This window comes from Amblyomma maculatum, chromosome 5, assembly GCF_055883805.1.
Source record: "Amblyomma maculatum isolate TAMU_Amacu chromosome 5, ASM5588380v1, whole genome shotgun sequence".
NCBI classification, from domain to species: domain Eukaryota; kingdom Metazoa; phylum Arthropoda; class Arachnida; order Ixodida; family Ixodidae; genus Amblyomma; species Amblyomma maculatum.
In genome coordinates, this window is record NC_139348.1 from 135,550,413 (window position 1) to 135,577,631 (window position 27,219).

At 43.5% G+C, this 27,219-nt stretch overlaps 2 protein-coding genes across 5 annotated transcripts in view; one reads left to right on the forward strand and one right to left on the reverse strand.

Annotated features, from left to right (window-relative positions):
• Positions 1-1,399: 1,399 nt before the first annotated feature.
• Positions 1,400-20,168, reverse strand: LOC146189654 (uncharacterized). Of its 2 annotated transcripts, XM_084604419.1 has the most exons (12): positions 19,718-20,168; positions 17,803-18,084; positions 16,549-16,726; positions 15,897-16,073; positions 14,331-14,420; positions 13,685-13,853; positions 13,495-13,615; positions 12,387-12,472; positions 11,559-11,754; positions 9,887-10,089; positions 3,446-3,920; positions 1,400-2,641 (listed from the first exon to the last, which is right to left on the reverse strand). In XM_084604419.1, exons 1-12 carry the CDS (start codon positions 19,857-19,859, stop codon positions 2,283-2,285), a joined length of 2,478 nt encoding a protein of 825 aa, XP_084460545.1. In that variant the 5' UTR covers positions 19,860-20,168; the 3' UTR covers positions 1,400-2,282. The 2 variants fall into 2 exon arrangements, with proteins under 2 accessions (XP_084460545.1, XP_084460546.1); XM_084604420.1 differs by lacking the exon at positions 17,803-18,084.
• LOC146189655 (ATP-binding cassette sub-family C member 10-like) overlaps positions 20,169-27,219 on the forward strand; it is a 37,284-nt gene continuing 30,233 nt past the window's right edge. For 2 of the 3 annotated variants that reach the window (XM_084604416.1, XM_084604418.1), the window contains exons 1-4: positions 20,169-20,388; positions 21,650-22,980; positions 24,649-24,807; positions 25,247-25,474. In XM_084604416.1, the coding sequence (XP_084460542.1) occupies positions 21,679-22,980; positions 24,649-24,807; positions 25,247-25,474 (1,689 nt within the window). In that variant the 5' untranslated portion in view covers positions 20,169-20,388; positions 21,650-21,678. Of the gene's footprint in view, positions 20,389-20,567; positions 20,662-21,649; positions 22,981-24,648; positions 24,808-25,246; positions 25,475-27,219 lie in introns of those variants that run through there. The other variant, XM_084604417.1, reaches the window with a different exon arrangement.

Genomic DNA, 27,219 nt, shown 5'->3' on the forward strand with positions numbered 1-27,219 from the left:
TTGAACAGCCAGCGTAGCGAGTGCTATATCATGCACTATGTCACTCTTTTATGAGCGAACAGTGCAACGCATTGCCCATTGCTTATAGCAGCGACACCATATAAATGTGCAATGTGATCAGAGCAGTTGTGGCAGTAGGCAAATGCCCGCTAAGACTACTGTAATCTTTCACTCTCGCAGGAGGCGGCGTTGGACGATACCAGCACGCAGGGAGACGCGAGCGAAGAGGACTCGCTGGAATTTAAGCCTGCCGAAGACGCTGTCGCTAAAATGAGCAACGCCATTAATGAGACTGCGTCAAAAGAAACGGAGGACGATGACGACAAGGACTTTGCTAATAACGCCACTGGAGCGCGCCGCTAGGGCTCAAGCGCTGTCTATTACACAGAGTGTGATTCCAATGCTTCATTACATTTATATGACAAATTTTTCCTAGTTTTCCTCGTGAATTAGATGCATGATTACTCAAGGAATGCTCATAAACAGCATGCTATTTCAGATGGTCATTCTGGAGACACGATATTTGAGACAACTTTACTGGAACTATGTAGCTTATTTCATGTCTTAACTGCAGTCTGTATTATACTACGTATACCTCTTGTATCGAAATTGTCAATTGCTGTGTATGTACACATCGATGGATCCAAATAATGAGTAAATAAAGAATTTTGGCACCAAAGTAAAAAAGCTCCCACGCAACTTAGCTTAATATATATATGGCCAGCCTTTACAGACTTAATGATATGGCGCCATACTTTGTTGCTTTTCCATATACTGCAAAACACAATAAAAAACTACGAAAATTATTTGCCCTACTTGCGAGTGAATTGTGTACCATGACATTTATATGAAGATATGTCTGCCAGTCTATGTATGGTGTATAAAAAAAGTAAGAGCAGATATTGCAAGCCTGCTGTGATAACTTTACCCCATCATGCTTGAGACTAAAGTCTGGTTCCTCTACCAGTGATAAGACATGCTACACCATGGGCACTATGTACAGATTTCCTTTGGCATCAGTATAACTGGTTTTGTCACGCTGAGACACACTTCTCACTTGCCTGTACAGTCTTTGTGAAAAGTTCAGAGCCCAGGAGGTTTGCATGTGAGCCACGCCATATGGCTCACAATGCATTCCCAGTGTTCCAAACCACCTGATAATAAGGTTTCTGGTGATGCCCTTTCGAACGAGCAGGTCTTCTACAAACGCTAAAAGAGCTTTGCTACATAGTTTGGGCTCTAAATTTTTGACTAAAACACACCTCTTGCCTCACATTTTTGCTTTTTCCAGCTTGATAAAAACATGCTTTCAACAGAAAAAAAAAAATTTTATTCAGTGACGTGGTTTCTGTGTAGCTTGTGATAATGCAGTATAGCTATGCATGAGACCACTGAGCATTGAATAAGTTTTATTATTTTGGATGCAAATGTGATATTACAATTACGGTTTATCATGTACCAAGGATATACAGTCATGGACAAATGCTTATAGGATCTGATTCACACAGAACAATTTATTTTTGACCTGAATATGACCAGTCAGTACGTATCTGTTAACACAGATAAAATTTTATCTACGCAGGTGCTTCCTTTGTATGCAAGAAGTGCATTGAAATGCGTGAATTTTATTGCACGCTGCCAATGCAAGTTGTGGAGATCGCCTATTTTCAGTCATAAGGTAGTGGTCTTTATGCTCAAAACGAGTATGAATCGATGCGACCCTGTGAAAATACAGGGCCACCCTAGTAATTGCTGTTGAGGCCTAGCCAATAAAGGCTGGCTAAGCTTATGGCTTAGCTTTCTAGCGAGAGCAGGCATGCAAATGGGCAGTTGCCCATGAGAAGACCAAACCAGCAGTCACCCATGAGCAAGAAGGTTTAATTCCAAGATGGTTATCTGGAAAACATAAGAATTCATTGCTGCTTATTGAAAGACACTGCTGACCTGACTGGTCCAAGATGTGAACCCTGTCTAGCTCAAGTGGCATCATGAGCGTTATTGTTTTTGGCGAGACAGGCCTGAGCGGTTAAATCTTGAGCGCATGCATGTCTGGCTTGTTCTTGCTCTTCAAAGAGGCCGGCGACAGATCTGCTTCATGATGGCGTGCTTCCGATATATATATATATATATATATACGTCACAATATATATATACGTCACCGATATATACACGTCACTGTGTACATAAGTAAAATAAAGGTTTCCTTTTATTTAAAGATTTCATAGGTTCAGCCAATTTACATGCCTAAAAACCAGCATAGTGGCAAAAGCTCTGGTAGGTATTCAGTAGCAGTCCCTGTCGCAATGTTCAGAAGCAGCTGCTGCCAACAGATCGTCAATCAGAGAAGCACAGCCATGAAAAGTATATGACCCATGTTCCACACTGCACTCCTTTGGTGTGCTGAGTGGAGAGAGACTTGCCAAGAGGTCCACTGTGCTCGCCGGAGAGCTCAACTGTGAGATCCCTGCCGCTATGGGCGCTGATGACTTCTGGACATCTTCGGGAAGCTTCAGCTTCCGTTGAAGGCACTCTGAAACAGCCATGTCAAGCACCTCCTCCACGGCCGCCGCACGGTCTGTGTCCAAAGTAGCATCGTCGCAATCCATGCTAGCTGCATTTTTGGTGAGCTCAGCCGGATTTCCTGGAGGCACGATAGGACATGCACACCAAAATGCTCATCACAAGCATATCCCACACTCTTAAAGAAAGCCCACAATATATAATTATAAAGAGCATGTGAGCAATATGCAAAAGGAGTTGTTGCAGGACCTAGCTTGCAAAAACAGTCCTGGAATGAGCTAGAACCTTAGAAGGTCTATTCTGTTTACAACTAGTCCTAACTGGCAACAGCAAGTGCATTTTGAAGAAGAGGCAAACATTCTCATGTGCAATATAATGCCAGCACATGTTAAAGAACACCAAATGATTGCAGACATCAACCAGCAGCCTTCTAATTAGAACAGTTTTAGAAGATTAAGCTCCACATACATTACTTTATCGCCAAGAAGTTCTGAATAAAATATGAACATAAGATCCCGGAGCTCATTTCACCTAATGTTTAATTTGATGGCAAAAGTTGACAAGTAAAAGATCAGCATTTCAAAAAATGTTGCTGCTTCTGTAGCTAGCAATTAACGAGCAGTATGAAGCCTCGGAGTGAATGGTCAAGATACACCTTCAAAGAGGGAGTTGTAAATTTTGACTGGCAGAGGTAACGTCAGACTACTTCACTAAGCAAAACAGTGCTGCTCCTTACAATAGTTGGGTTATTCTTGCTTTGGTGAGGGTTAGCCCGTACTAACTTTAGCTTCATATGACACACGGCAAGCTCCCACTAACATAACATAGTCCAGGTGAATATACTTGCAAAACGTTGTACCTAGAAGGTGCAATTTAAAGAGAAACCATCCACATACTGGCAGTGCGAAGCTAAATGCCGTCTTACCTTCATTAAGCATGGCATGAACTTTGCTGTCTCCCGATCCTGTTTCAGCAGGGACAGGAAAAAATGAAAACTGGTCGCGCAGCTTCACAGAAAGCTGACATAGGAAAGTTCTTGCAGCCACACGAACTTGCTCGTCCGCATCAGCGGCCACTGCTTTCTTCACGGATGCCCCAAAGCCCGCAAGATCAGCATCCGTAAGCACGACCTTTGCACAAGCCTCCGTACGATTGCTTTGTGCGTCAAGGCCTTCTTCGAGGATCACCTTCCACAAGGAGAGTCCGGCCAGCTGAACTTCGGCATCCAAGTCTTGGCTTAGCATTTTCGATGCACTGTTTCGCAAGGCGTTTGGGTGTTTTGACCGCAGCCCAAGGCAATCCTGGTCAAGCCAGATACAAAGGGTGGATGCTGCAGACCTTCGGGCAAACACATCCACGTCTTCAATGGCCATTGAGGTCACCTCTCTGATCACGTCCTCCTAAAAGGGCAATGAAACAAATGTGTCCTTTGTGAAACAAACTAAAGTGTGTACTGGAAGTTGTTCTGGTGTGCTGGCTTTTTAAAGGTGAAGTATCCAAAGATTAATAATAAGGATCAGCCAACACACTGTGTTGTATTCTTTTGGGCCAACAAGCCAGCTGAGTTCGCACCTTTTTTTTTTTTGGCCTGAGTTGCTATCGCTAACGCTCCCTCTCCCCTTCTCGAACCCCCTCAGTTCGCGAGGGTATTATATAATCGTGCTTTTCAAGAATAGAACGGTTCACTGCTGACCACCGTCCCTGCTGCTGCTCATTGTGCGCCGGTGTTACAACACCCTGTAGGTAGAACTAAGATAACAATTTCCATTTCACAGATTGGGGTGTCACTGTACGTTTATTTTACTCAGGGATGGCGCGACACTGTTCTTACGCCTACGCATATATCCCTTGCATGCATCCAAATGCTGCTTCCAGTATGCTGGAACAGCATGCTCGTCACTCGTAGTTTCACCGCACTACCCGTTCCACCGTGATGCTTTACCGCGGCGACTATGTAGTCAAGCATCCTCAAGACGTGATAGGGCTGTTTTATAAAAAGGCCCCTCTGCTATTGCGTCATACTGCAAAAAGTGTAGCGCAGGCATTTACGGTTTTGGAGCACCTTTTCAACCTTCCCAACAATGTTCACAATGCAATGCATTTGACGAAACAGGGAACAACCATTGTTCTCACTTGGGCTTCATCTCAAATTCAGGCAACTATAAATGCAGTTGTTGAGTAGATAAAATCACAGTGATGCAAACGGTTTTTGGCAGCTTTTCCAGCCATTGATAATTTGAATTTTTGTACAATTCAAACACTTTTTTTGCTCCCTTGAAGGCCGAACTGACGAAAATTTACTGTGCTTTTCAATGTAATATCGATCACACTGTGTGGTTTAGCGCCCCCCCGATGAACAAGGGTATGCGTGCATACTTGTAACCCCTTTTTTTCTTCACAGCCCCAACACTGCCAACAACGCCTGCACTCACACCAGTCTAAAAACAGAAGAAGGGATTGTCCAATTCGTCCGGATTATACTTCCCTACTCTCCTTACACCTGAGAACGACAAGAGCGTCACTCGAACTGTGAGGCCAAGGCTACACCAGAAAGAAAAAATTCAGAGAACACAAGTACATCGCAAGAGTATAACATGATTGTGATAAAAAATCCCTAAGGTCAGTTGAAGGTCCCCTACTGTGCCCTATCAGGCATCACCTTAACATACTGTTTTTTTATTTAAGCTAGTCGAATGAACGTGCCTTGGTGGCATAGGGATAGAGTGTCTGATTGTCAATCGACAGGCCACAGGTCTGAGTCCACCACTTGACCACCAATATATTCCTTTAAGCGATATCACTGTCATGACTACACCACTACCGCTTTCAAACAATAAAAATTTTAGTCATGTCGGCACTACTTTTCCTGTCGAAAGGCACCTTTAAGGTTATCGCGCTAAATCTGGTACAAAGAGGGGCTTACATGCCCCAGAACATTGGTGGCACAAAGCCATATGAATTGACTAAAATCACAGTGTAAAAGAAATGTAAGCCCAACAGATATATGGCTGTAATATTAGTTATTTCTAGGGGTTGGACTTTTCGGTTCAAACCGAAAAACACTGATAAAGGTACGCCGAAAGCATTGTGAAAGGTTCGATTTAAACTGAAAAAGGTCAGTACCTTTTCATGCACACTGCGAACTCTTGATACCGGGAGAACATTACAACAGTGTTCAATCCAGAGGCATGATGTGGGACAGTGGGATCGTTGGTTTAAGTGCAGCAGTTGAGGGTTTTGAGGCATTGTTCATGGCCTCACGAATGGGGAAAGAATGGCAGCTGTGTTTCCAGACCCTCACAAACCTGTCAAGCCTCCGAGGAGGGGAACCTGCGGCAAGGCAGGTACTTTGAGGAGAAGGACAGACCAGAGCATTTGCAGCGCAAGTGCTTCCCGTAAATCTTGAAGACCAAAGCCCGACAGTTTCTTGCCACGCCACACTTCTCAGACACAAGCATGAGCAAGCCTTTGCTTCTCTTTTGCATCATCTGTGCTCTTACATAAAACTCGTGTACCTTTTTTTGTTTTTGTTTTATTTCAGTTACTGATTTTTCTAAAGTGTGAATTTGTTTTAATATGCGTTTTGTCATAACGCTAATTTTCATCATGGCAATAGCATTTTCTTCCACCAGCTTAACTCTATATATGACCAACTGTGCAATAAATAAAAGTGCATAAAACAACATGCAAGAAAAAAAAAGCCAGAATACCTCACATTTAACTGTACAAGGATGCCTCTTATCTAACCGAACAAAAAAAAAACTATATTTGTTCAGCAGAAAATAATATTCACCGAAAAAAAAAAAACGAAAGTTGTGTTTGCAAATAAACACCGAAAAAAGTCAGCCGAATTCTCAGAAAATAAAAACCGAAAAATCCAACCCCTAGTTATTTTATAAATTTTGAATAAGCAGTATTCAAGAAAGAAAAAAGAAAGAAAAAAAATGAGGAGCATTAGTTTTTGCATACCTCTAATAAAATTATGCTTGTTTCTATGTCAGTTAGTGAAACCAATTCATTAAACTCCATTTTTTTTTTCCGAGGACAATTTGTGAACAGAATGCACTTCTCAATAATTCAGACTGTTCATCCTAAGACTTATGCGCTGAAAAAATTTTTTTACTCATGCTTTCCAGTTTAATTATACACCCTGTGCACCACCTGTAGGGGTGCCCCTGAAAGCCCCCTACTGATGGCTGAAGGAATCACAGGCAGGGCACATTCCCCGGCTGCCCCATTGAGGCAGTAAGCGTGGTGATTACTTCTGCGGCAACGAGTCTAAAAAGGAGGTTAACTGTTTGAAAGTGGACATGTGTCTGAAGTCGATGCTGTGTGGGACGATCTGACTCAACCCGTATTAGCGCGAAGTGCTTGCTGCAGACAATTGTCACTATGACCGGTTACATCATAGAGCTTATCGTGAGTACAGTCCTTTTTGCGCTCGCTTTAAAATCAATACCTATGCTTATGCAATGTGCTTGAAGAAAAATCTGATGAGTCCAGTTTGTTTTCCTGGAAAGCAATTGATTCCTACTTCCCACGCCCGATTAAGCGGCCATCAAGAGAGGCTCGTGCAACGGCACACTTGTACACACGAAGAACATGCTGAACTCTGATCAGCGGTTGTAAAAATAAATTGGTTCACAGGAAGGGAAAGGCGCAGTAACTGTCACACTTGCTCTGTGGACACCCGAACCGCGCCGTAAGGGAAGGGAGGGAGGTGGGAATGAAAGTGGAAAGAGAGAAAGGGGAGCCGTAGTGGAGGGCTACGGAGTAATTTCGACCACCTGGGGATCTTTAACGTGCGCTGACATCGCACAGCACACGGACGCCACTTCGTTTCGCCTCCATCGAAACGCAGCCGCCGAGGTCGGGTTCGAACCCGGGAACTCCGGCACAGTAGTCGGGCGTCTTACCACTGCACCACCCCGGCGGGGCACGGTTGTAATGCATTGTCGAAATAGCGAGAGAGCACTGTTTGTAGCTCCAAGGAGGAATGTTTGAAATAGCGTTTGTTTTTGATGTGATTACCTCCTCGCAAGCTGTTCCCTCGAGAGTTCCGTTCCAAACGTAGTAAGAGGCATACTACGTGGAAAGCTCCCATAATTGGCCTGCCATCGCGGCCCATTAAAATAGCACACACGACATCGTGGTTGTGGCATTATCTGTTACTAGTACTGTTGAATGCAAGCTTAAGAAGCTAATGCGACAACCACTACTGTAAGAGGTACTTCCTTGCATTGTCAGGTCCTATCTCCCAATACTTGCTGTTCACTCTGATTTTTCATGATACGCACTTAGGTAGCACGTACATATCGCATGCCACGCTTAGTCTCAAACAATAAGAATGCTGCACTGCATTCAGTAACTGTTTTGATCTTTTCTTTTTGTTTTCATAGTTTTTTTTTGTTGCTGTTAAAAGGCTGGCATTGCAGTTCGTTCATTTGTCAACATACAAAAAGCTTTTCGAAAATTTTGCCTCATGCAGTTACCTGACTTACATTACTTACCTTGGACGAAATGAAGAACAGGAAAGCCACGAAAAATAAATATTTATTTGTTACTTCTTAGACGTTCCTAGGTTAGAGCATCTATAAACTGTTAGTAATATTGTGGTAAGGTATGTTAGGCTCCTCAGTTCATCTGACTTCCCATTATTAACAAAATGGTGGCTGCAGACTCACCTGCTATTAGTTGGCTCCCGAATCTTTACTAAATTTGTAAGAAAGCAATGCAAATGTCCATCAACAAACAAGTTGAAAGAGTTATTAGCTACAAAATGAGTCCTGGCGAATGTCATATCAAAACCTGAAAAGAACTTTCCAACCAAATGCTTTCCAATTACAAATGGAAAGGTAACATAAGGTGAGTCTAAATAGACGTCCCAGTCAGGATATTGCTACTTAGCACCTAATGTTCCAACTTCATGCCTGCTCAAAACCACATTATTTGCTCAAACAAAAGAGCTACAGCATGCCCATTCGGCAAATACACGCAACAAATGATATTCTGCAATCAGCCTTTTTCCCAAGATGTGGCGCCCTCTGGGGAGTGGTTGAAAATTCGTCTGCTACTGGATGAAAGCTTCCTTGGAAGATTTGCTTACTTGACAGTTACCACCATCTGTCGCAAATGCCTGTAATCAATATAAACTGCGCATGACCTCCGCGATCAGCTCCAGCTGCGCCGATCACAGAGGCCAAGAACTGCGCATTCGCATCTGGGTTGGTGATTCGTTTTCAACAAGGAGAGGGACGTGCATGTGGAGAGAGGCCTTGTGAAAAAGGCGGATTAACTGAAACTGAAGATTTAGCTGAGCAAAATCTAGAACAAGTAACATGCGCTCACTAGCAACGCTTCAAGGCTCACGTTGTATTTACGTACACACAGGTGTGTACAAAGAGTTCACAAACCATCCAAAGCCACGCATGAAACGTAATGCAATTCATGTTGCGTTTCAAAAATTAGCACTCGCAAATGACGTGCATTTATCAGTTGGAATGAGTAAAACTAAAACTATGAAAGCAGTCCTCAAGACGAACTTCTGATGCTCAGCCTGGTTATTATTATCACTCATAGCAGCACAATAATGTGACGCAGTAATTATTAAGAAAGTAATGGGGTGCGTGTGCAGCTACTTTTCCTCCGAAAGCCATTGTTGGTTCTGCTCCCATTCGTAAGAGTGGCTGGAAAACTTGTAGAAACGCATTTCGGTGAAGCTTTTTGCAAGTGTTTGAACATCTCACTATACAGCAGTTATTTTTTGACACAACCCAGGCCTTACGTGAAACAAAAAGTCCGAACCAATTTTCGTAACCCAAAACATTCGACTGTGCAGTAATGCAAGGTGCAAGGCCACTAGAAGCGACGCTTGTGTTTTGTAGCGCTAACAACCCATGGTGCAACCTCTGCGATGCTCGGGGTGTGTGTTATTTCTGTGTTTCATTTTCTGCGCACAGAAGGACTCTGGTAGCCCTGATGCAATGATGTGCGTATCAATGATAAACCTGTTCTTCGCTACTCCTGCATAGATTGACTGATGCATCTTCCCTTCATTGCTTAAATATATTCTGCATGTCACCTGCACTGAGACATGGGCACCGTCTACAATTTTCTGCGCTTGAACAAAGGTGGGAGGGAAGAAGCACCCCGGACTTATGCACTGTCAGCACGTGGCAGAGAACCCACCTAGGTGGTTGAAATTTCATCAATAAAAATGTACGCCTTCAAACTCAAGGCCAATAACCATGCTGTTTCTTGCACCAAGGGGCCATGGAGAGCTTCGCAAAGAGATTCGTTAAGGCAAAGCCAATATGGTTGTAGCAGGTTTGCATAATCAGGTACCACAGAACTCCCTTCCACTCACCTCGGTGAGCGAGAGGCAGCTGCGGAAGTATGCCCACAGCCAGTCCTGCACGAACAGCTTTCCGACCGCAGAAATGGCAGACGCTCGCACCCCACCGTCGTTGTTGTGCATGTTGTCCCACACAAACCGAGCCAATCCATAATGCTGGAGCCAATCCACAAGACAAGCCAACTCTGAGGAGCCTTCACCCAATTTCAACCTGTCTGGTGACGAATGGAAACGTGACAGAAATAATTAAGTCAGTCTGGTTGGCATGTTTGTACATCTGGGTTTCGGTAATTCAAGCTGCCGATTTATTTGAGGCGGCAGAGGTTCCGGCAATGTTCAATGTATAAAATGAGCTCTTTATCACACTGGATGTTAGCCCCCGTTACTCCTGCGTAACAGAAACAAAACTTTCGGCCTCTTGAGTTTCAACTGATTGCAAATAGACTGCAGCCTTGAAAATGAGCTTGAACAATGAGTACTATAATGTATATATTACTACTCCATAATAAAAAATCTTCATGAATATGAACTGAGGCTTAAGCAAATATAGATACCAGAGCAAAACTTGTAAAAATAGGACATTTTTTTAATGGCATATTGTACACTGGATAACACAGCGAAAAATTATAGGACACTTCAGCTCCGCCGTTTAAGAGTATGATGCGATAGCAACCGCTCACTGACTATGCTTTTTCCCTTTGATTTTTTTATTTCCTTTATATATTTTTTTTGCTGATAGCCAGCTGGGCGATGACATTATCTGTATGCTCGGATGCTGCTTCCCGAAACTTGATGCATCCCAGTGGGCATTCAGCGGAATGCGTTGTTTGCATTCAATGAAATGCCGTGGAACTCCACTGTTAAGGGTATTGTGCAATAGCATTCCACACACAGAGAAATGTTTTTTTTTCCACTTTTTAAGCTTTAAAGTTTTTTATACACCAATACTTAGCATCAGCAAACATTGTACCATACTTTTTAAGCATTCCATTTTTCAATCATTTCGAAAACATTCAAATTCAATTATTCAATTCAATACATTAATTCAAATAAGTGATCAACTGCACATTGTAAATTTTCTTAATCAGCAATATCAAGATGAGAACATAAGAGGCCAAAAATTGTCAACAGCTGCATCGACCCTTTTCTGCCCATTAGTGAATTCAAGAAATCCACTCTCGTTCACTTATGTGCCAATTTCTCTACAGTTGTATGTTTTCTTTGTTTTGTTTTATTTTTCAATGCACAGGGTCGCCCGCTCTTAGGGTGAACATGCGAGTTTGCGGCAGCTCTCTATGGAGCACCAATGCGTCCAACCCAGTCACATATCGAAGTGATGCGGCAGGTCAATTAAAGCATCACTTCCAAGTCCCCCCAGTGCACGCACAACTTTGATTTGAAGTATGACCACATCAAATATCAAATGCAATGGCGCTTCGAAGAGAATAAAAACCTTGTGTGTTCACCATGACTAGACAACCCTGTACTGTATTGTTCACCTATTTGCCAGCCTTCCAATTTCTAATGCACTGTTCGGACCTTGAAGAAAGAGATAAATAAGTGAGTCAGAGTGAGTGAATGAATGAGGGAGTGAGTCAGCTAATCTCTCAGAAACTCGATAATTCTGCCCTTATACCTCATGATTTACTGCCAAAATTACATACCTGTATAAGAAATTACGTACCTACATCACCTCTGATCCCACTGAAAGAGTCCAGCGCAGCTTCCACAAACTGTGGCTCTGTTGACACCAGATGGCGCTGGAGTGATTCGCCAAAGAAGCAGAGGGCGCCACATGCCCGCCAGTCGAAATTCCCGCTTGCAGTTGAGAACACAGCGCATGACAGCGTCACAGATATTGTCAGGGCTTGCTTCAATGCCTGCACGTACATGCATGTACGTCGATCTCAACTTGGACACAAATAACCTTGAACAAAAACGTGAATTGGCGCAAAAAATTTAGCTCTCTGCTTTCAAATCTTGGAGCCTACTTATAAATAAACCTATCACGGAAGATGCACATGCTATATATGAGTGGTTTGTAATATGTGCACTTCTAGACTGTGATGTCATTGGTCAGGTGACGTCACGACCATATGACAACAATAGTGCCGTGCAGCCACTAATAATTAGCCTCCGCTGCTCCTGATAACTTTAGTTACATCAATAAAAATAGTAGTGCAGATAACAATGTCAATCGCCCATGTATCAAACAGTAAATGCCATTGTAAGTGCAGTCACGTGGCAAACGTGAAACGAAACAAGAGATCATCAGTCTACTAGTCACTTTGAAAGAGCACAATAATTAGCAACACAATCAGAGGCCAAGCAGTGCGGCACTTGCTTTTTAAGCACATCGGTTACAATGACTTCAACCTGGAACAGCAGTAAACTATATAAACGGGAAATGTGATAACATCCTGCTGTGCTACCAATAAAGGCGCATGTGCTCCTTTGCAGGCCAGCAACAGTACCAGTACTAACAAAATTTTAAATATCCGTTGCTACTCACATGAGCGGAAACATTTGGATCTCGAATAAAAGGTGCCAGAGTGTCCAGATAAACCTTCAACTTGTCAGGGTTGGTCAGCACAAGATCTGCCAGCACAACATTAAAGAAAAATATGGAATTGTCAGGGTTGGTCAGCACAAGATCTGCCAGCACAACATTAAAGAAAAATATGGAATGTAATGTGACATGTCCGGAAATTATATGCTGTGCCCTAAAAGTGCGCACTGAAGGTTCAAGCGGACAGCTCAACTAAATGGCATGCAAGACACAAATCTAAACATTTTTTGGTGAGGACATCCATACTGGAAATCCACAAGTCCACAACATCCACTTTTTTATGCACAATGAATGCTTACAGATGGACATAAGAATAAGAACACGAGGAAGAGACATGAACATTAAGTTCTCAGCGTTTGCTTTTTCTTCCCGTCCTTGCTGTCTCTTGCATGCCATTTCATATTTACTCATACAGTCCCCTTTAAATTTCTTGTGAGCATCAAGAAGATGTTTATTTGTCATTAAAGAATTTCGCACATATAATTTTGTCTAGTGAATACGTGCGGCTATTCGGAGGGGAGGGGGGTGGAGCTGACTGCTTTATTTCAGGTAACAAGGACAATGTTTTTGCACTGGTTACTGCAATCCCTTGCTTTTAACGAAAATTAATTTTCTCAAACGTGGGTGTGCATTACTCGATTACAACTTAAACTTTGTAAGAGGAAACGTCGAAGTCTGATTGCGAGTCTTTTTAATCATAAATCTTTTCATAAATAATGTTTTCAGTACTAAAGGTTTCTCTGGGAAAACAGTCAGCACAAGACCTTGCCTGTAAAGGGCACGGTGCATGTAAAAATTGGGAAATATGAAAGGAAACAGCCATTTTGCATGAAAGAGCCAATCCTGCTGTTACTTCTTCCTCAAACTTGAAAATGTCCTGCGGTTCTCACAATGTCCAGGCTGTTAAGAAAACAGGAAGAAGTGTGCCTGTCGCTCATACTCGAGGAGCAATCGTTGGATGAACGCTCATGATGTGTTCCCTTTTCTTTCAGAGCTGCCTGTACTTAATAAGCAGCCAATGCAGAGAGCCAAGGATGAAGACAGTGCTCACCCGTCTTTCTGACGACTGACGCAAAGCACTCCAGGGCAACCGAAAGGATTCGCGTCACCTTGGCTGCAGATGAGTGCAGCAGAAACTGTGCCACCTTGTCGGTCACCATTTCATGGGTCGCCTAGATGGAATATTACAACGAAAAAGTCTTAACGGTGGATGCTGATAAAGGTTCCGATTTTGTACGTACCGAGTGAGAGAAGCGGGTCACTGCTTTCTTCAGCTCACAGATAGCTGCAGATTTCAGTGCCCTGTCTTTCGACTTGTCTCCAGAGTCAGATTCACTGGCAACTATGGGGCCCGTTATGACCTCTGCGATCTTCTGCTCAAGTTCTTTGGAGGGGTGAGAGGAGGACGCACTGGCGATGAATGGAGAAAAAAATAAATTCAGTTGGAGGATAACTGCATCCAAGTTTTATTTTCACTAAAATCTGATTGTCTAATTATCAGTGCCATTGTTGGTACTGATGCCTAGCAGCAAAACACACATTTCATGCTCAAAAATTTACAATAGTGAAAATTTCAGCAGTGCTTGCATAACTATAAAACAAAGCTCTTGAAAGGCTAGGGCAAGTGTTCTCCTCTCTTCACTGATGTTTGCAGCTTGAAGCATGCCGCAAATATGGTACACACCTGAACAGCAAACCCTATGGCTTGGAGACTTTTTCTTTCTTTAAAGGGGTGTCCTGTGCCTAGAATTAAATCTCTTCAATTTTGATAATTCTTAAACACAGCAGTGCACAGCCAAACTAACTCTGAAATGCAGCGACCAAGCTGAATAGAAAAACTTCCATCCCTTTGCAGACTACTTTAGTTAAGATCTGAATAAGACTTGCCTTTCTTGAATGAAGCTTGACACAAACTTGATGCACACCAACTTGTTCCGACTGAGCAAATTTAGAGCCTCATGAAAGAGACTCTCGTCTCTAGTGGAGACAAAAGAAAAAAGAAAAACAGCACAAACGTTGTAACTCCTGGTTGTAACCAGTTGCAACCAGCTGCAATTGTACTACGAAAAAATTCACTGCATATAAATTTACATAACAGCTCCTTTATTACACTCATGCCAAGGTTGCCGGTTCTTGAATGTTTCAAATAGAATGAGAGCAGCCACGTGCCTAGCACACAGCTTGAAAATCGGCTGAAAAAAAAAGATTGGTGTGTTTGATAACCTTCGGCTAGGGAAGCCAATGTGCACACGAATAAATTTTTTTTGTTTACCCATAGAGCGTCATGTCTCCTACATGCAAGGAACGTCACTAGTGTGAAGAGCTTACTACCTGCAGCTTGGCTGAATCTACCTCACATCCTATAAATAGGTCGCATCCACATATAGGCTGACTCCCAAATGTCGGTAGCCACAGTTAAAAAGAAAAAGGTCGAATATTATGCTACCACATGCGGCAAACGAAATTTCAGAAACAAGTAAGTCGCTGAAGCACAACATAAATTTTGTGGAATTTTATTTTTACGGCAATTTATGAAAAATAAGTTTACACAAATTTATACTTATCTAATTAGCCTGCTGTGCTTTTTTTGTAACTGTTTGCAAAATAACGACAGCCCCGCCATGGTGGTGCAGTGGTTAGGGCGCTCAACTACTGTGCCCAAGGATGCGGGATCAAATCCCGGCCACGGCGGCCGCTTTTCGATGAAGGCGGAAAGCAAAGTGCCCGTGTGCTGTACGATGTCAGTGCACGTTTAAAAACCCCAGATGGCCAAAATTTCCGGAGCCCTCCACTACGGCGTCTCTTATAGCCCAAGTCGCTTTGGGATGTTAAACCCCACAAACCAAACCAAACCAAAATAATGACAATCTCCTCTAAGTGCCAGTGCAAGCAATAGGATTTGGATGCTTTCAAGAGGGCATAAAGCCAGACGAAATCCACAAGTTAAAAAACAATTAAGTGCCACCAACTGCTTTAACATATTCTGACTATCTCTGTTTTTAAAAATGAAAATGTACAGTCTCTGTCAAAAGTGTAGAGCCCAGGGAGTGTGCTTTTGAGGCACTTTGTGCGGCTTGTATAATGCATTTCCAGTGTTCCAAATTTCTTGATGGTAAAGAAATTCTTGTTCTACCTTCTACAATAGGAAGGACCTCTACTAATGCTAAATCAGCACCACTACATGGCTCATAAGCAAAACCTTGGGACCTATACCTTTGACAAAGGCTGTACATTATAGTATAGCAAAGAGAACTAAAACACACTGACATAAAACACACAAATACAAGATAAAGGCTAGTTAATTTTAGACATATATAATAAATACCGCTATTTTTGTGATGCTAAAAATGGCTAGTCTATCCCAAGATAAAACAACTTGGGTTAGTGGAGACATCTGACACAGTAAATAAGGTCAGTCCATCAAAAGGAAAGAATAAAAATTGTGCTACATACTGCAGTGAAACCGATAGCTTGGCAAGCACATCTGCAGCTGCAGTTGCCACATCGGTTGACGACGAAAGCCAGGTAACACAAGAATCGAGAAGACGTCGGTGAAGGTCCAAGTCTGAGCAAAGTCTGCTGCTGAGCGTCAAATCCTTTCCAAGCAGGGACCGAACAATGTGCAAGCACCTGTAAAAAAGTGGTCACACTTGAGCAAAACTCACCCTGACAAAGTCAACTTTAAGTGAGCAAGACAACAATGTGACGCGCAGTTGTAACTACTATAAATGGTGAACTAATCCTTCTTACATCACAGAACAAAGATAGGTAAGAATGTGTACGATAATGTGGATTACTTCTTGGCTCTAACAAGAAAAGGAAGCAAAGACTAAGTTACTGTCATGCAAAATACAACAGTCAAGACAAGAATAGCACAAAGGAACACAGATTAAAGAGAAAGTGAGGGCAATTTGAAGTTGGCCTGTGTCAATGCGTTACAATATGTGATATAGGCCAACTTCAAATTTGTCCCTAGCATTTCTTTAAATAAATCCAAGGGCACAGTGGGAGTTTAGGAAATGTTTTTCGTTGAAGTCATTTGGTTGTGTTGAAGTGGATCCATATGCTTTGTTACTTAGTATCAAGGCATTGAAGACATGCTAACTTTTTCCGCTGTCTTGGTGGTACCTCCTCGGTCAAGGCCTTGTTCAGGAAGGCCGTGACTTGGCTGCTATCACCTTCATTGAGGTCAGACTGAAGGAAGGCAACAAAAAATGCCTCTGCCTTTCCCTGAACAAAGACGCTGGCGTCTTGGAGGCACTGAAGTACCTTTGAGGAGACTCCTGGAATAAGCAAGGGACACTCATATAAAACACGAGCACCTCACTCACGATAATTATACGCACACTTCAGATATGGCTCTATGATTAAAAACTGACGATGGCTCACAGAAAAAACCACACATAAAATGGACATGTCTCCATCTTTTCCCCGTACAAAAGCAGCAGCCCTCGTGGAAACCAAACAAGGAGAACATACTGCTTTATCGAGCTGTACTCCAGAGATGTGACCACTTGAGATGTTGAGCTTGATTATGGGAGTTAATAAAACCTGACCATTTTAGGCACCGCTCTAGTCATTTATCAGGCTGCATCACTATTTTAATCATATTAACAAAAATAAAACACTAATCAAGGCTCACTTGCAAAACAAATGGTAACATCTGCTTCAAGAAAGCATGCTTGTATTAGAGAAGGTAACTGAAGAAAGGGAATTATGACCATGACATAAGAGTGCTGACTGCATGACCTGTCAATGTCCATTATTTGTGGAACAAGTGAGACATCTATGAGCACTCTAGCCTTCTGTTAAGCTTGACAGTATGCCTGTCTCAGCCTGAGGAAATGCAATGCTGCTAACTAAATTAATGCCTGTGATTCCATACTAAAGAGGGGCAAAATGTACAATCTCAAAATAAGAACTGTTTTGATGCAAGCAATTATTGTGGTTTGAAATTACCAGGACATCATTAACAAACCAGCTCACATTTTAAACAGTGTGTAAAGAACATCTTGCCATGACACTTATAAAGCTAGCTTTTAAACGTCAGTGACTCACCACCAGAACATATGAACACACGGTTGGGCGAGAGGCTATAAAGGTTCGAAGACTGTCTAATCAAACATAATAAGCCCGGAGCTTTTGTGCTTCGTGCCTTGGCGGGCATCACCGAAAGTATGCTTCAAATGATGACATCTGTCATCGTGTCAGCCCTGCAAATGCTACTTCTAAACATCAGGGACAGTCGAATAGCCTGTCAAAATTTCTACTTGACATATTGTTTATTATATTAATTACTGATTAGAACATCCCATAAATAGTTCAGTCACAGTTTACTAACATAAAAAAAAAGACTAACCAGTTTCTACACACCAGCTCTGCCCAGAATTGTGAGAGAGGAAAGAGATCACAGCTTCCAGATAGGCAGCTCGTTCACTGGCATTGGGATTGTCGACGAGCCTGTTCAGAGCCTTCAGCACACGTGAGTTGTTGCGGAGTGATGCAAACAGTGGTTCAAGCTTCCCAAAGGCCGCAATGAGGTGAAGGGCAAAGCAGAGTGACTCGGAAGTTCTTGGTACTGCCACTGCTTTCTCCAGCTTGGGCAGGATGCCACAGGTATTCCACAGCTCCGTGCCAAATTCTGTGAAATTTCAATTCAGCTCTCACTTATGACATTTTACAGTGACAGAGAGCAAGCAGGAAGCAGAATAAACAGCGTTTTGTTCCCTTCTGCGGCCTTGGGAGGGGGGAGGGGGGGAAGGAAATTAGGCAGAACAGATAAGTTGCATGGGGTCAAAAGTTGATTTGCGAAGTGGACGCAAAAGAGGGGTCAGTAATTCACAATTCTTATTTCAACTGAAGTGGGTGTTGAAGCAAACAACACCTCCAATTGCTAAGCACCAATGAATGAATGCGAGTTTAAATATACAAAAAAATTTATGGCCAATTCTGCACCATACTGAGTCTTTGATGATTAAAGACTTTGAGTGTCATTTCAAAGCATCGCTCTGACCAACGAAAAAAGAACAAATGCCATAACTCCAGTACTAACTAACGTCACTATCACTAGCTATCACTACTACTGATTGCATTGCGCATTCATCCGGTCCACCTTTATTCAGCATGAACCAGCGATTAGCCTTTGTGGCCTGTGGGCAGCGTGCCTGTTTCGAAATCCGAAGGTCCTGGTATTGATTGCCAACTTAACTAAATTTCTTTTGCAGCCGCAATTACTTTCCTTTTAATTACAGTAGCCAATATGGTGTCCATTCGAATAGTTCTGATCTGTTCTTGAATTTCTGTGACCATATATCCACACCCCGGAGCACACCGGTTTTCGTTGCTAATGGGTCATATGTTTTCGCATTGAAATGGCAGAATGACAGTACTAAGGTCGCAAATATGTGACCATTCATACCACTGCACAATGTGCACCTATGAAATAACTAGAATTGGAGGGATTAGCCTTACAACAAAATTTCTTTTCTTGCAATGAAGGCGAAGTGCCTCTATTGCAGCGTTTCTGTTGCAACCGCTATCGAACCTGCGACCTCGTGATCAGTAGCAGAATGCCATATGCGGCGGGCTTATCCGTTCTACAGCAACTAATAAGAAAATTATAGGACACATTTAAGCTTCACCTTTAAGGGTATGACGCAACAGCGTTAATGGCCCCCAAAACCTGCGATTTCCCTTGTGGTTCCTCGTTCGTGTACATGCATCGCATACATGTAGCTTCTGGGGCCGAATTACGCTCCAGTTACCTCACAAAACTGTAACACACTTGTCACAAACCGATCGGCTAGCCGCGCTTCTATTGCTCGATTCAGACCGGCGGATTAGTCAGTTTGTGAGTTTTTGTGACGTTACGTAACTGAAGCGTAATTCGACCCCTGCTCGCTTAACTACCAATATCTCGCGCATTATTATTAGCATACAATGCTAAGCTTCCGCGTTATCCTGCTACCGGTCGTAGGCGACTGCCTGACAGCCGTGCGAAGAAACGTGCCTGCATTGCCTAGGATTAGCGCGCCTGTTTCGGTGTCCAGAAACCCTGGAAGGTTGGTTTCTATCCCACTCTCCCATCTCAACAAGTGAACCACCCGAGCTGGTAGCTCCCTCAATTTTGCGACACACAACCCATCCCAGCGATTTTTCGCTTACAACGCTGACAACACCGGATTTTCTACAGAACGGGGCCTTTAACGCTGTAGCTTTAAAAATCACAGGACACACAGTTTACGCCACTTGAGTCACTTGCGACGACATCGTACCTGCGTCGTTTTGTACGCTGGCATCGACAAAGCTGATGAGTTTCTGAACTAGCGTGTCATCCACGTCATCCTTGAGCTGCCGGAAGAGTAGCAGGTCAAAGACAGCGTCCCATTTATCTATGTGCTCAATAGCAGGTGACATGGTTGCAGACCCTTAATTACTAAACACCTGTGCGACGATTAGCCACAGGTACCACGCGATTTCAAACACCGCAACACAGCCGCCATAAGTCGAATGCAGATTGAGGCAAGGCGCATCATCGTTTTATTATACAACCTGCACGTACAGCAAGCCACTACTAAAATTTTACCATGCTGTTTTCGCAATAACATTCACGAGAAATTTTGCTTTAATATAAGTACCCTTTGTTTATTGTACTTTAAAGTTTGGAAATGTTGTTCACATACGAAAGCAGCTCTAGTTTTAAACTTCCCGTCCCGACCAGCAAACGTGGTGTGTCGCAACATCCATGATTAAGCAGCAGACGCTGTCCACAGTGGCGTTTGTTTCAATCGTTTCAACCTCGTAACGTCGTTATGCAAATTCACGCTCAGTTCGTCGAGTTGACCAGCTGCTGCAATGGGACAATGGAGCTCACGGAAATGCACCTGTGACTTTCTGCGAAGGCGACATGAGCTGAAAAGCGCAGGGTCGCTTTGAAGTCTGTGCGGTGAGCGAAGTTATTACAAGCACACTGTTACAAGCACTACGTTGTGTCACTAGGATAGCACGCGCAAACCAATGACTGGCGTGGTTTTGTTGACGGAGCCCTGCCTGCCTGTGCGCGGTGCTCACTCGGGATTGACGATGTAGTTGGTTTCATATGCATATTACGTCAGGGGGTGTGAACATCACGTGAGGTGCTCGGTATCCACGTGGGATGTAGGATATCATTCACTCTCATGTGGTTAAGCGCTTTCCGGTTCACAGGTTTCGGTTCGGCGTGAGTGGTCTGTTCATAGCCTCCTTTATACTCTATACTCTATTAGCATAAATAAGGTTATGGTCTGTTGAGTAGTTGGCCGAAGAAGTGTGGCTGATAGTGCAGCATTTATTGCAGAAAATGAGAGCCAAGAACAAGCTTCATTATTGCGAGCTGTCTGCACGATCACTTGTGTCCTGTGTCCGCAAACATACATTTTTGCGGCTGCTAAGCTACTAATATTGAGGCTTGCGTTATAACGCTGAATACAGTTTCATGTAGCAAGTCTAAAGGATGTCGCATAGTTTGTATTTCTAATTTGAATTGTTTTGATATTGATGGCAGTGCAGTATACGCTTTTTTTAAAAATAAATTTACATGTGTGCTTTTGAACTCAACTCGCATTTCCATAGTTTCTAATTGCTACGGTTGCAACAATTTCCCGCTAACTGTGCACTCTTTTTACCCCTTACTTTGTCTCCACAACAGGTGCTTTACTGTCTTCGAAGCTCTGCATTATCATATTACATGCTGAAACAAAGGCTCTTGGCAGTATCTGCAGGGTCACTATATTATAGCTTGCTGCTGTTTTTTTAACATTTAAAATTCTGTTAAGGATTCTTTATTCAAATGCTATTGCTCATTAACAAGCCACTACTTCCTTCATGCTATATCTCATGTTTTCGCCAATGTACCGAATACATATATTTCAGCTGCAGCCTCTTAAACTTTTGCACTGGCATCAACAGTTACTCGATGGAACCTTTTGGTGACCTTATGCCTGTAAAACAAATGACATGGGAGAACAACACTTGCACATTTCGATGTGGGTTTTGTTTTTTAAGACATTTTCCAAAAGGGCTAGTCTCTTTTCTGCATGGATGGGCGTATATAGACTTGTCTATGTGCATTATGTGATTTTAAAACGATAAGCTCTTTAAAGACGTTTAATGTTCACAAAACTTTCACATATCTTCATGTGCTTACTCAAATGTTCTTTTGCTTACAGAATTAAGGAAGCTGACACCAAATGAAGCAATGAACCTTTGGGATACCATATGCTCAACAAAGGATGGAACACTAGTTGTCTGGGAGGAGAACCACCTTAGCCGCTGCTTCCTGGATCTCCTCGCCAGTGGTGTGCATGCCCTCATTGCCATCATTAGTGTCTACTATGCTGGCATTCGCCAGGTCACTCTTCGTCGTGACCACCAGCTGGTGCACTTGCTCCCAGCGACATGGCGGACTCATCTGCGCAAACTGTGCTGCTCCCTCCTCCTGCTTCGTCCCGTCGTCCACCTTGTCATGTCTCAACTCATACTCAGCGAAGTCATGGTGCCATCAACAATACTTTGCATCGGCGTTGTCATCCTCACGTGGACCGTGCACTTCTTCTACTTGCAGACCCTCACCAATCCATTGCCGCGGCACCGCCGGTCAGCCGGCGAGATACCCGTGATATTTGCCGTGACTGCTGCTGGGCTGTGTGCGACCTTTCGTATTTCTGCACTGCTGTCCTTGAATGAGTCAGGTCGGGGTGTCGAGCTCTCATTTTATGCTGACCTGTACTCGAACATTGTGAGTGCACTTGCCTGTGCCTTCTACCTTACAGCCGCAGTACACTGTTCTAGCACAGCCGGTGAGACGCCACCTCGTACCCTAGGTCAAGAGTCTCTATCATCCGTGCAGAGCTATGTTCGTCTGCTTGAAGCAGACGATGACAATCGGCAGCTGGGAACAGCAGAGGACACAAACTTTATCTCCTTGCTCACCTTCTGGTGGGTCGGGCGGCTGATGCGTCGGGGCTACAGGGGTCACATTCATGAACCTGATGACCTGCACGACTTGCCAATCAGCTTGAGACCAGAAGAGGTAGTCCATGGACTTTACCGGAAGGTTGATGCCAGTGGATTGCTTCCCAGCCTTCTTGTGCTGTTCCACCGTTGTGTCGGCCGCCAGTACTACTGTGTTGGACTTCTGAAGTTCCTCGCTGACATCCTATCGTTTGCAAGTCCTGTCCTGCTGAACAGGCTCGTAATATTCCTTGAAGAAGGACTAGGACAGCATCCAACATGGTCTGGCTACGCGTATGCGTCGGGACTCGCTCTGGCCTGCCTCCTCGGTGCATTCTTGTCGACTCACTACAGTTACCTTGTGTCGCGCGTGGGTCTCAAGGTGAGAGCAATTGTTGTGGCTCTCGTCTACCAGAAGACTCTTCGTGCCGACCCCACTGAACTGCGCAAGAGTTCTTCAGAGGCTCTTAACTTGGTGACAACAGACACTGATCGCATTGTTGGCCTCTGCCCCAGCTTACACGAGGCATGGAGCTTGCCTCTCCAGGTGAGTAGCTTGGAGTACTCACGTCTAAGCTGAAAGCTTGCTAGATGGTGGAGCTGGGTGCCATACCAGATGTGTTGTAGGAACAGGCATTTGGGGATTGTCCTTAAACTGGGTTTATTGTGAGTGAATGGGGACTTGATGGCATGCAGGGAAAGGATTGCTGCTGAGACATGGCTTGGCAATCCGAGGTTTGCTACAGAGATCTTTTTACAATTTTAGGCGCACTTACCGTGCAAAAAGATGTTTGGTTTGGGCTAGCTGGTACCAATTTTTTGAAAATATAGTGCAAATATAGACACGAACGATACAGATGCTCATGTCTCGTCTACATTTGGGTCACTTATGTCTATGTCTATATTTTCACTGTTTTTAAGAAACAGTGCAAAACAATGTGCAGCCATCGGGCAGAAATTCACACAGCGGATAAGAATACACACATCGCATGCATTTTCAAAGTACGGAAAACATCGAGCAAAATAAGAATTAGTAGTCGGTGTTGGCGGGAGTGGCTCTACAGTGCAGTGAATCTTTGGGACAGTTGTTTCCATTGCTTACGGTACCTGAATGTAATGCATGTTTGCTCTCGAAGGTTTATTCTAGCAACAGTGATCCACTAAAATACCATGACTACAGTGCCAGAGGTATAGATTGTTGCTCTCCCTAGTCATTTCCGGCTGTTAGTAATGGCCACTCTTTTCACAGTTTTGTTATGAAGAACAACGGTTTTCGAGAGCAGTTCCTGGCGTACTGAATTTTATTATGAATGCCAATTTTTAGTTTTACCACTGTCTTTTAACATTGTACTGAAAAATGTTCCTTTTATGGAGGGAAAAATTCTGCTGCAGTCAGCCTTTAAGTGAGTATGGGGGGGGGGGAAGTTGTCAGGCTAGTTGGCTTCGCATCTGTTTTGAGAAGTGCAAAGCAACAGAAAGATGATACATAATGACGCACACATGCCTAGATGCCTCTTACCTCCAGCATTGCATGACAAAACCATGTGTTAATGCCGGCCACAAATCACAGGGCAGTTTTTCTTGGCAGGCAAGCCTAGCCTTCCGTTACCGTGATCAGCTGTTTCATCAGTGCCTATATGTCGCCATATATCATCCTCTTGTTGCTTCATACTGCTCAAGACTTGAACACATGGTATTGGGTATTAGTGTTTTGTTACGGCTCACTGAAATAAAACTCTGTTTAAATTTGATAAAAATTCTGCTTAAATTAATGGATTGCAGTAGTCTGAAGCTGATACTTAGCAGGCAAGTTTCATATGTTAACAAGGTTTTGTTGCAAGGTCTATATTGCTGCCTATAGTCGAGGCAGTGAGTATAAAAATGTTGAAGGCTGGAACTAAAAAAATCTAGTGGAAATCAGTGTGATTAATTATCACGATGTTTCTCTGCCAGTGTTCAAACGCCAAACTATGTGTTGTCCATCTCTTGTCCTCGTGTGCAGTTTGCCTTTTGGTGCCTTTCAAACGACGCAGTATTGAACTGGCTTGCCAACCACACATGTTAAGTGTGATGCTCTTACAGACAAAGCTAGGTTTGTGGGTTGTAATTTGCCTGCTCAAGAGAATAATTTGTGTCTTAGCTACCTGACCTTTCCCCAGTTTGTGTGGTGCTGTTTTGACCCTTTCCTTCTGCCCCTCTGAAATTCCTGCTGTAGTTAGCTGTGGCCATGTTCCTGCTTTGGCAGCAAGTGGGGGCTGCCTTTTTGGCTGGTCTTGTGCTGGCAGTCTTGCTGGTCCCGGTCAACCGGTCCATCACGCTCAGCATTGGACGGCTCACCGCTGGGATGATGGCGTTCAAGGATGAACGGATCAAGGTACTGTGCTCCCTGTGAAGACAGCAGAAAAAGATGCAGAAAAGGCAGTAATACTGTGTGCACACAGTCTACACCGTTATTTTTTTATTTGATAATTACTTCAGCAGTTGATCTGCGGAGGGCTTCTTACTATGAAATAGAATTGCTGTACAATCATGGCCTCTCGATGGAAGCGAACTGGGTATGGCCTGCTGTGTCGCCTGAAACTGCCAGAAAATAACTTGTGCCACTCTCTGCTTTAATGACAGGCTTAGCATGGGCCGAGCTTAGGCCAAGCAGGGCCAATCTTAGGCCTAGCATGCATGGGCTGAGCTTAGGCAAAGAACGGGCCTAGCCAGTGCCTCACTATGTGCTGCCATGGTTTCTGTTCAGCGCAGGCAGTTTTCGTGCCTCATCCACATGCACCTTTGTATGGTTGACTGTGCATTCTTTGCTGCAGCTGATGTCGGAGGTCCTGTGGGGCATGCGGATGATCAAGATGCATGCCTGGGAGTCCCTGTTCCAGGTCCGCATTACGGACATTCGAAAGAAGGAGGTGGCGCACCTGCGGCAGCGGAAATACCTGGACGCCCTGTGCGTCTTCTTCTGGGTCGTCACGCCCGTGCTCATGTCCGTGCTGTCCTTCATCACCTACGTGCTGCTTGGGAACAGACTCACTGCTGCCAAGGTATCGGCTATTGTGACACATTTAGATTTAAAGCACTTTCAGTGGTTGTTACCATTCTCTGTTGAGCTCCACTTGAAACTTTGAAGCCCAGAACATTATTTTCAATGCTTATGACACTGTGTTGACTTAGCTTCCTACTTCATTTTTATTTTTAATTGTGTTTTTTTTTGTTCCTGCTGCTGTATAACTATTTTTCTTCGGATAAGGCATTATGCCTTCACAGCATATTTGTGGAGGAAGCGAGGTAGACACGCTATGCACAAACAGAGCTTTTAGTTGGTTTTGAGCTTAGAGATATTCCTCAGAGTTTTCAAGCACTTAAAATTTTCAGTTGTCTTGAAAGTGCAAATGATGTAATATTTAAGTGAGAGTGCCAAAAAGCAAGAAAAGAAGGTCTTGAGCTGATTAGGATTTTTGGATTGGTAAACAGCCAGCCTTTTTTTTCGCTTCTGATCGCTTGGTATACAAGTAATTTAGAGTTTTTCACAAGTTTGAATTGACAGCGGGAAAATTAATGAATGCAATTTTCTCAGCAATAAGTGCACCTAGGGTTGACTTTTACTGACAGCAAAAACTGAAATGCTATTATTTGCAAAATTTGGGTAAAGTCTAGCGTTCATTGCCTTTGTAACTATGCTATAATTTAGAATTTGCAATTAGCATTTACTCATTTACATTTTGGTTTGTGCTCTTTCAAAAATTAATCTCAATACATTTGTCATGACAACGCAGTCTAACTCAGGTTGCTTAAGCGTTCCATCACATATTTGTTGCAGTCGAACCTCGTTATAACGAACATGAATATAGCGAATTATCGGATAAAACGAACTAAAATCAAAGTTTGGTTGGTCTATGGTTTATTTCTATGGGAGGTTTTTCTGTATAACGATAAAAAAAATTTTAAAAATTTGACGCTAGATCAGTTGTAACGAAGCAGTTTCTTGCACTAAAACTGCAAAAAATGCGTAAAGGAGCCGGAAAAAACATTCAGAAACGCAGTTTTTCAACCAGTAAAATCGCCCACCGCAGAAGTGTTTTAAATCGCCTCCGCGTTCGCGTGCCACGCCATTTAGCAGCGGCAACAAAAACTACCACCAACGGCTTACGGCGTCAGAGATCCGTGATCTCTGAGGTTATGAACGGCCATGGCCGAACTCGACCGGCACAGCCAAGTGTGTTTAAATCGCCCGTGCATTCGCATGTCGCGTCATAGCGGTAGCGACAAAAACTAGCACCAATGGCCCCTGGCTTCTGAGGTCACACCTCTGCACGTGGTGATCTCGGGGCTCGCCGCCGCCGCTGCTTGAGTCTGGTCATGCACCGGCTGACAGCCATGTGGCTGTCATGTCATCACCGTTGCCTCATCATGGCGTGAGCCCCTGCCATGCCTCTGCCACTGCGACCGACCCGTGCGCGCGCGCTACACTTCCCGAGTTTGTTGGCTCCGTCGCGCAAGTTGTGCACAGAGTTAACATCCCTTCTTAGTATTCATTTTTGCTCTCCAACGCGGAACGAAAGGCGAGATTTCTTGCTTATACCAAGCTTTTCATTAGAACAAATTGTGCGTATTCGCACCTTTGTGTTGTCCATATTAGTTGTGCATTTTGTTTCCTTTTATTAGCAAACTTGTTTACAGGAATTTGGGCGCCTACTTTTATAAGGAATATCAGATATAACGAACAAAATTTTGTGCCCCGTACTACTTCATTATAACGAAGTTCGACTGTACTTCCGTAGTGCTCTGA